The following is a 10,839-nucleotide window of genomic DNA, read 5'->3' as shown; positions in this document are numbered from 1 at the left end:
ACATGACATACCACTTTAAACCAGGTACCCTCAAACGAGGAGACATTTCACAATGTAAGCATTGAAAAATGACATTTTTTTTTTTTTTTTTTTTTTATACTTTGTCGCTGTCTCCTGCGTTTGCGAGGTAGCGCAAGGAAACAGACGAAAGAAATGGCCCAACCCCCCCACCCATACACATGTATATACATACGTCCACACACGCAAATATACATACCTACACAGCTTTCCATGGTTTACCCCATACGCTTCACATGCCTTGATTCAATCCACTGACAGCACGTCAACCCCGGTATACCACATCGCTCCAATTCACTCTATTCCTTGCCCTCCTTTCACCTTCCTGCATGTTCAGGCCCCGATCACACAAAATCTTTTTCACTCCATCTTTCCACCTCCAATTTGGTCTCCCTCTTCTCCTTGCTCCCTCCACCTCCGACACATATATCCTTTTGGTCAATCTTTCCTCACTCATCCTCTCCATGTGCCCAAACCACTTCAAAACACCCTCTTCTGCTCTCTCAACCACGCTCTTTTTATTTCCACACATCTCTCTTACCCTTACGTTACTCACTCAATCAAACCACCTCACACCACACATTGTCCTCAAACATCTCATTTCCAGCACATCCATCCTCCTGCGCACAACTCTATCCATAGCCCACGCCTCGCAACCATACAACATTGTTGGAACCACTATTCCTTCAAACATACCCATTTTTGCTTTCCGAGATAATGTTCTCGACTTCCACACATTCTTCAAGGCCCCCAGAATTTTCGCCCCCTCCCCCACCCTATGATCCACTTCCGCTTCCATGGTTCCATCCGCTGCCAGATCCCAGATATCTAAAACACTTCACTTCCTCCAGTTTTTCTCCGTTCAAACTCACCTCCCAATTGACTTGACCCTCAACCCTACTGTACCTAATAACCTTGCTCTTATTCACATTTACTCTTAACTTTCTTCTTCCACACACTTTACCAAACTCAGTCACCAGCTTCTGCAGTTTCTCACATGAATCAGCCACCAGCGCTGTATCATCAGCGAACAACAACTGACTCACTTCCCAAGCTCTCTCATCCCCAACAGACATGACATGTATATCCTATTTTGGATTTGAATAAATGCTGTAATAAAGACTAAAGCGCTAATGAATATGGTAGCTATCAATTCTGAGAGAAACAGAGAATGATAAAAATGCACATTGAGAGTTTTGGCAAAAACTAAAAGCTAATGTTATGCTGATCTACAATCTTGCCAAGGGCTCTGACAATCTGGATGTGGTGATGGAACACTGCCATGAATGAATGAATGAAACCAATGTATCAACACAGCAACATGCAGGGTGTTTTACCCTGTTGCATTTATATCTGTAACTTCCTTCAGTTTCATAATGATTTTAGATAGGTAGCAACTACCCTGTTTATACTCTTTTGTTTCACATTTTTCTATTCCCCATCACTGTATTCATTACAATGTATGGTGGTTACCATCAGATCAAGTCAGGAACTACCATGATCAAGAGAAATCACTTTGCAACTTGGCAATCAATAGAAACGTCCTGCAATGCAAGACATGGGTTATACTGAAAACTGAGCTACTATTATTAGTGTACATGATTAAAACAAACCTCAAATAAATTCCTAACAAAAAATTATATCACTTAAACATGTATGTCGATTATGCATTAGCATTATCATATAAGAATCAGCTGTCACTTCCAAGAAAGGATAATAAACCAAGATACTAATATGAATTTTGTCCTAACCAAGTTTAATTCAACAACACAAGGTAACTAATGCAATCTTTTTCTTTTCTTTCATGATTGCCTCATGTTTCCCATGTTGGAAAGGTGGTGCCAGGAACAGAGGAGGAAAGGCAATAGCTCACATCCACTTTCAAGCTGTCATAAGCAATACACTGAAATTGCAGCCCCCTTGCCACAAACAGGCCTATATAGACCTTTCCATGAATTTCCCGTCACTTCACAAGCCCTGGTTCAGTCCACTAATGGCATGTTGCCCCCTGTATACCATGCCATCTCCATTCATTCTCTTATGTGCATTCTTTTCATCTTCCTGCATGTTCAGGCCTTGACCACTCAAAATATTCATACCCATGAAAAAAGATAAAAAAGAAATATTCATACCCATGAAAAAAGATGAAAAAGAATGTCAGCTTCAAGCAAATGGAAAGTCTAAACTAAAGCTTGACAACTTGTTTCCACCTCATATACTCATCTCACTGATGTTGGGTTTATCTCAGGCAGTTAAGGAAAATGTATGTATCTATCTATATCTCTAATGCCCATTCCTTTCGAGAACTCCCTCACGCGCGTAGCCACAGCAAAAGTGTCCATAACTGGTCAACTCCAGTGCTGCTCCTTAGCCTTTTGTGCCAAATCCTTAACAGGCCATAGGCAGAAGGCAGCTTTAGTGCAGTGTTTTCAGAGGTTCCTACCTAATGTTCCTACAGACTACTTTTATCTAATATTTCTGCGTAATGTTCTCACTTACTACTACCTAATGCTCACACCTAATGTTCCTAACTGCAACTTTACCCTGTGTTCCTGTCTTATGTTCTTACCCACTACTTCTATTTATTGCTCCTACCACTTTGCCAAAAAGTAAGGGCTGGCACAGAGTGCTCACAGCAGGAAGATCTAATTACGAAGAATGAGTTGTGTGAGTTACTTATTGCCAAAAGTTATATGTGACAAGGAGAGATTGTATGTCTGGGGGCAGAATACCAGCAGTGCATGTGCAGGTGAGGTAGAGAGAAAAGACAGTTACCTGGATCAGAGAAGTGCAACATGACAACCACTAAAGTGCTGGCTTGCTACACAGCTGTCAATAACCCTCCTGATACCCAGGAGGATATCCAAAATGTGTCATACCTATTCCAAGCAAAATATGTAGCTATAATGTACTTTAAGGTCCATCTAAATATATTACTTTAGGATAATGATGATATAATTATAGAGTAAGCCGCGACCATCTCCTTTCCTGGCCATCCTAAATAAATGCTGGGTCCCCATTTGACAATCTCTGTAGTCTGATATGAGTCTTGGTGGAGTGAGGTCATGGATGTCACTGATAGCTGCACAAGGAAGATGCAGCTTATTCAGTAACTGTGTCATTGCTTTTAGGCATGATTTTCAAACCAGTTCCATTTTTTGCACATATCAAAAGTGGCTGTAACATTTCTGATCATATTCACGAACAGCTGTAAGAAGCCTACATGAGGTGGGGGCAAGTGAGGGTTAGCTCAAAAAAGAAATGAATTTAAAGTCACAACTTGAGCTATCTTTGAAAACATTATCACCTTTACATAATATTTTGGAAAAACTGATATGTTATCTAGTGTAAGTTGTAGAAAATTTTATGGAGTTATTGTTCATGCATATGAAAACCAAAATGAGATGCAAGTATGCATATTAATCTCATCTCATTGTACTCTCAGACTCAAACACTTGCAAGGGCATAACATATGACATCCTCTTTACTGGGTCTTATCACTGTACTACCCTATCCATATATCAAAATATATCTATCAAGTGAGTCTCTGTCATTAAATGATTCACATTTAAAGTACTGCAGTATTTTTACAAGAGAGTATAGAAAACATAAAAGATGATATACATTTATGGCTACTGTGAAAAATGACGAGTAATGGAAGTACTGTAACAGATTTTTCTGTTTAACTGATCTGACCTTTCACAAAGACAATGCTATGGTCCTGATCATCACCCAGTTTAATGCATCCAGTGCAAATCTAATGAAATTAGTCGTCTTAAAGCTGAAATAAGAACCGTACAGGGTTTCTGAACAAGTCAGCTTTAGAATGGTCATTATTTCATCAAAACAATGCTCTCATCAATTTGCATATGGAAACACTAAAGAAACTGAGCACAAGTTCTGAGTATTAACAAACTTATCAGTGCCAAATTTACATGCATACAAACAAGAAAGAAGGCATTTAAAATAATCATGAGTGTCAGTATACAGACCAGTGGTTTCCAAACTTTACTGACTCCCAACCTTTCATTTTGTACAGCTTTCATCACACCCTCCCCCTATCCAAAATATGCACACATATACTATATAAAATATATGGTTAAAGCCATGATTGATCCAGTACACCAAGATGAGTATATGACTTTTTCTAACACTGATTCTTTTTTTTTTACAGTATCATTTGTGATCCTTTTACATTTAGAGTACTCATGACTCTATCACCTGTCAGCAGTATGCACCCCCCTAGGGGGAACACCTAACGGTTTGGACACCACTGATATAGACCACTGTTTCACACACTGTAATAATATCTGTAATCAATGCTACTGTTCTGCCTCTTTAAGTAGTAATGTTACACTTTCAAAACTGACATTAATGGAACAATAACAATATCAATTAAATTTTAATCCAATTCTGTGCATAAAAATCAAACATGGCAAAACTTACACATAAGTGGGAAGTTTCACAATGGTCACAATTACACTAAAACAATCAGTTGCATAAAGAAGCACTGGTTACAGAACCTGAGCACAAACTTGAGTAAAACAGGCAAATCCTTAGCAAACTTACCAGGATACATGAGAATATCAGTATAAACATCTTTGTTTTACAGACTGTAAGAATATTTGTAATTAGTGCTACTCTTCTATCTTTTTAAGTAATGATGCTACTTAATATCTTAAATGACATTCACGGAACTACTGCAATTTAGAATATTCTAATTCAGTTCTGAGCAACACAAGAAATATTTTAGTCCAACTCTTATGCCCCCTGTATATTGTTTTGTAACCCCTTACCATCATTTTGAGATCTAGAACTTTTGACCACAAGCTCCAAAACTTAAGCAGATGTAAAACATTCTATGCTGTATCTGTGGTACAAGCTTGCTATGCTTTTAATAGCTGTTTTCAGATTCTGTTTACTTAAAATGTACTTTCCCTGGTTATATTTAAAGTGTAGATAGAAAAATTAAAATGGGTTTCATCTGAATTTCATAGGTTTAATCTTCCATGGCTAAGAATAAAGTAGAGATTCTACATGAGATAGAATTGTCTTCATTATGGCCAGAATTCTTTTCAGATCATTTTAACCAAATTCTAGTGTTCAGCTCAAACAGGCATTCACATATCTTTAATATATTTTATCTCCACTGAGCTGTACGTATACACAAACAATAGGCAAAAATAGTTTACCTATTAATAATAGCACAGGTTAACTACTAATAGTTACAGGTTAACCATTGATATTAAGATAGTGGAAGACAACAACGAAATGTACAGTCACTGCAGTAGATTCCTAGAATCTCTGTTCAAAAAGAGCAAAAAAAAAACATAAGGATGCAAATCAAATGATGTAACTATTTTTACATTTTGGATGAACACTGTATCTTAAGTGGGAACAACCTCTTTTGCTTCCTACATACTGACTTCTATTTCCTCTTCCTTTTAATTTTCGTGTGTTCAGATTTTAGTAAAGATTAATCTATAACTCATTACATACATCAACCGAGTAGGGAAACTTTCTTTTTCTATTTTAGATACCTCTTATGAATGATGGGATATATCATCAAAGTTCGCATTAATCAACCAGAACCTTACTCACAATAGTGAGAAAATGAGAAGACAATATAAATTTTCTGCCATCCCAAAACAACAATTTTCACAATGCAATTAACCATAGGTGTCATAAAAATAACAAAAGGAACTACTTTATCCTCCTAATCTATACTGAAAATATAAATGAAGACTAGACAATACTACACAAAACTACTTGATCATCCCCATGACTCTCATGTTGTCTGTCAGAGTCTTAATGTTGTCATTTTGGTGATTATCCAGTTTAAGTGTCCGTGAAGGGTTCTTGGCAGTGCGAGTGTGCCAAACCAGGATGTTTGTGCACCCATCAGCTTTCACTTCAATGTTCTTCAGGCTGAGATTCAGAGACTTAAGAAATCCATCTTCCTCATGTCCTGCTATATAGGGCATGGTTGCTTTCTTCTGAAAATAACAATATACTAATTACAGCTGTGAGTGCCTTAGAACAAACCAGAAAAAAGTAATGTAAAATCTCAATGACTTAAGAATAAAAATACAAACGAACTGAAACTTATGTGATATCTAAAAGGTGAAAGTGCTTAAAACATAATCTTTTTTTTTATATACTCAATGCATCGAGAAGGGATAGGCAATGAAAATATTGCAGAGTATAAGGACATTAAGGTTAATTAGTAGCTTAACAGCACCAAAAATATAAGCTCTGGAAGTGAAACAAAGTCACATAACTGGACATCTAACACTTTGCATAAGTGATTTAGAGGGTGATGATGAGATATAATCCATTCCGTTTATCCAGTGATGTAAATTAAACTGATAGTGAACAGGACTACAAAGATCACATGAAATCTACAAACGAGTTACAATGTGCATCATTCTAGGACCCTGTGCCCCTAACTCAGTATTTCTCACTAAATTAATATGTTGTCATTCAAGATGTTTCCAAGGAATACAGCCTTTACAAAATGCTAAGGAAACATGTACATGCATGCACAGAAATAACCTTCAGCCATAGGATGATTTAGGCAGGAGCAATAGGCAGCAACATTACATAGAAGTAGTAGGTAGAATGAATAAAGGCAGACAGTATGAATTATGTACATGTGTATATATGTATATGTCTGTGTGTGTATATATATATATGTATACATTGAGATGTATAGGTATGTATATTTGCGTGTGTGGACGTGTATGTATATACATGTGTATGTGGGTGGGCTGGGCCATTCTTGCGTTTGTTTCCTTGCGCTACCTCGCTAACGCGGGAGACAGCGACAAAGCAAAATAATAAATAAAACAAAAATAAATATTAGTAATACTATGTAGGAGCCACTGCAAACACTGCGCTAGACTTGCCCTTTGCCAGTGGCATGTTAAGGGTAAGGCACTAAAAGCTAAGAAGCGGCACTGGAATTCTTTAGATATGGAGACTCCACTGCCGTGCCACCCCTTTGAGGGAGCTCCAATAGGAACAGGCATCAGAGATATATATAGATAAACATTATTTAAATATACACTTTTCTTATTCTATATTTTTTCACCTACAACACTAATGACTACTTGTCTTTAGCATATAATGATCCTGGGAAATCATATGGAAGGGTGTTGATTGAGAAGGTTAGATGCATGTACAGAGCATTAGATTGGGGAAGAGCAGTGTGGTGTCAGAAGTGGTACAGGATGTGTGGATCAGGTATCTGCTTTGAAAAATGTATGTGAGAAATACTTGGAAAAACAGATGGATTTGTATGTAGCATTTATGGATCTGGAAAAGGCATATGATAGGGTGGATAGAGATGCTCTGTGGAAGGTTTTAAGAGTATATGGTGTGGGAGGTAAGTTGCTAGAAGCAGTGAAAAGCTTTTACCAGGGATGTGATGTTTTTTTTTTTTTTTTTTTTTTTTATACTTTGTCGCTATCTCCCGCGTTTGCGAGGTAGCGCAAGGAAACAGACGAAAGAAATGGCCCAACCCCCCCCCCATACACATGTACATACACACGTCCACACACGCAAATATACATACCTACACAGCTTTCCATGGTTTACCCCAGACGCTTCACATGCCTTGCTTCAATCCACTGACAGCACGTCAACCCCTGTATACCACATGACACCAATTCACTCTATTTCTTGCCCTCCTTTCACCCTCCTGCATGTTCAGGCCCCGATCACACAAAATCTTTTTCACTCCATCTTTCCACCTCCAATTTGGTCTCCCTCTTCTCCTCGTTCCCTCCACCTCCGACACATATATCCTCTTGGTCAATCTCTCCTCACTCATTCTCTCCATGTGCCCAAACCATTTCAAAACACCCTCTTCTGCTCTCTCAACCACGCTCTTTTTATTTCCACACATCTCTCTTACCCTTACGTTACTTACTCGATCAAACCACCTCACACCACACATTGTCCTCAAACATCTCATTTCCAGCACATCCATCCTCCTGCGCACATCTCTATCCATAGCCCACGCCTCGCAACCATACAACATTGTTGGAACCACTATTCCCTCAAACATACCCATTTTTGCTTTCCGAGATAATGTTCTCGACTTCCACACATTTTTCAAGGCTCCCAAAATTTTCGCCCCCTCCCCCACCCTATGATCCACTTCCGCTTCCATGGTTCCATCCGCTGACAGATCCACTCCCAGATATCTAAAACACTTCACTTCCTCCAGTTTTTCTCCATTCAAACTCACCTCCCAATTGACTTGACCCTCACCCCTACTGTACCTAATAACCTTGCTCTTATTCACATTTACTCTTAACTTTCTTCTTCCACACACTTTACCAAACTCAGTCACCAGCTTCTGCAGTTTCTCACATGAATCAGCCACCAGCGCTGTATCATCAGCGAACAACAACTGACTCACTTCCCAAGCTCTCTCATCCCCAACAGACTTCATACTTGCCCCTCTTTCCAGGACTCTTGCATTTACCTCCCTTACAACCCCATCCATAAACAAATTAAACAACCATGGAGACATCACACACCCCTGCCGCAAACCTACATTCACTGGGATGTGATGTATGTGTACAAATAGGAAGAGAGGAGAGCGATTGGTTCCCAGTCAATGTCGGTTTGCGGCAGAGGTGCACGATATCCCCATGGTTAACTTGTTTATGGATGGGGTGGTTAGGGAGTTGAATGCAAGAGTTTTGGAGAGAGGGGCAAGTATGCAGTCTGTTGTGGATAAGAGGGCCTGGAAAGTGAGTCAGTTGTTGTTCGCTGATGATAAAGCACTCGTGGCTGATTCGGGTGAGAAACTGCAGAGGTTGGTAACTCAGTTTGATAAAGTGTGTGAAATGAGAAAGTTGAGAGCAAATGTGAATAAGAGCAAGGTTATTAGATTTGGTAGGGTTGAGAGACAAGTCAATTGGGAGGTAAGTTTGAATGGAGAAAAACTAGAGGAAGTGAAGTGTTTTAGATATCTGGGAGTGAACTTAGCAACAGATGGAACCATGGAAGTGGAAGTGAGTCACACGGTGGGGGAGGGGGCAAAGGTTCTGGCAGCGTTGAAGAATGTGTGGAAAGTAAGAACATCTCAGAGCAAAAATGGATATGTTTGAAAGAAAAGTGGTTCCAACAATGTTATATGGTTATAAGGCATGGGCTATATATGGGTTGTATGGAGGAGGGTGGATTTGTTGGAAATGAAATGTTTGAGGACAATATGTGGTCTTAGGTGGTTTGATCGAGTAAGAAATGAAAGGGTAAGAGAGATGTGAGGTAATAAAGAGTCTGGTTGAGAGAGTAGAAGAGGGTGTGTTGAAATGGTTTGGACACATGGAGACAATGAGTGAGGAAAGACTGACAAAGAGGATATATGTGTCAGAGGTGGAGGGAAGAAGGGGAAGCAGGAGACAAATTGGAGATGGAAGGATGGAGTGAAAAAGATTTTGAGTGATTAGGGCCTAAACATACAGGAGGGTGAAAGGCATGCAGTGAATACAGCGAATTGGAACAATGTGGTATACAATTTCATCATTTACAGCAATTTTCACTTTCTTAGTACATACCAGCTCTCCTAATGTTTTATAAATATGGAAAATTCAACTATCTGAACAAATATGAATCTAAACCAAATCTGACTTACAGAACCTAATGTCTGCTATATAAAATGAAAGAAAAAACCTGCTTTACACCCCTTAATCAAGCAAGTGTTATTACACTAATGTTTACTACTCTCTACATCAATAACTCCATTAAGCTATCACAGACATAACGTATAGGTGTAAGTGTGGAATCAAAGAGAGGATAAGTCACAGAGTTCAAGAACTCAGGTGTCAAAATAAGTTATTTGAGAGTACATGGTTATCCCTGGGGATAGGGGATTAAGAATACTTCCCATGTATTCCCTGCGTGTCGTAGAAGGCGACTAAAAGGGGAGGGAGCGAGGGGCTGGAAATCCTCCCCCTCATTTTTTTTTTTTTTTTCCAAAAGAAGGAACAGAGGGGGCCAGGTGAGGATATTCCAAAAAAGGCCCAGTCCTCTGTTCTTGACGCTACCTTGCTAGCGCGGGAAATGGCGAATAGTTTAAAAGAAAGAAAAAGAGAGTACATGGTAAGACTAGAAGGAATGAAGAAAGTAATGAGATGTATGAGAGATTTGGTATGGCCTGGAATGCAAAGGAAATTAATTATGAGGTAGTAGAATGAGTGAACCATTATATTCTGAGGTGGTTTGGGCATTTGGAAAGAATACAAGATGGGTAGTTCACAGGAAAAGGGTATAATAGGACAATTAAAGGAGTTATTGTGAGAGGAACAGCACCTGTAAAATGGGGAAATGAAGAGGAAGAGGACCGGAGGGAGAGAAATCAGGGAAGAATGTGCGGAATAGTGTATGCAAGGGAAGCATGTAAGGACAGGGATAAATGTAGGTTCCTTTGTGGTGGCCACCCCCTCAATGAGAGTTCCCAGAGGGAATGAGCACAAGATATATACATAGATATATATAAAGTACAACTTATATACAGCTTGGTAATCCCTGTTTACCTGCATTTAACAGACAACAGAAACACCTTTTGAAAGAAAAGCTGATACAGCAACAGGCTATACCTTAAGTTCAGAGTCCAAAAAATGTTGGGATTCTAGATAACATTTATGTCAAAAATCTTTGATTTTTAGCATTTTATACTTCATTTATCTATAAATCATAAACTGCATGTCTCAGTTATTTCCACTTTTCCACTTCTCTGAAAATTCTACTCTAGTCACACTAAAGTCAGCACTAATGTCATTCTGAAAATGATATAGTGCCAGC

The 10,839-nt window shown here is 38.9% G+C and overlaps 1 protein-coding gene across 3 annotated transcripts in view; it reads right to left on the bottom strand.

Moving 5' to 3' along the window:
• Positions 1–1,753: 1,753 nt before the first annotated feature.
• Positions 1,754–10,839, bottom strand: part of LOC139763480 (galactosylgalactosylxylosylprotein 3-beta-glucuronosyltransferase S-like) — a 99,322-nt gene continuing 90,236 nt past the window's right edge. For all 3 annotated transcript variants that reach the window (XM_071689577.1, XM_071689576.1, XM_071689575.1), the window contains one exon: positions 1,754–6,014. In XM_071689577.1, the coding sequence (XP_071545678.1) occupies positions 5,784–6,014 (231 nt within the window). In that variant the 3' untranslated portion in view covers positions 1,754–5,783. The remainder of the gene's footprint in view (positions 6,015–10,839) is intronic.

The sequence above is a fragment of the Panulirus ornatus genome, chromosome 47, assembly GCF_036320965.1.
Source record: "Panulirus ornatus isolate Po-2019 chromosome 47, ASM3632096v1, whole genome shotgun sequence".
Taxonomy (NCBI): Eukaryota; Metazoa; Arthropoda; class Malacostraca; order Decapoda; family Palinuridae; genus Panulirus; species Panulirus ornatus.
The sequence above is the reverse complement of the archived record's forward strand: the minus strand, read 5'-3'. Positions and strand labels throughout refer to the sequence as shown.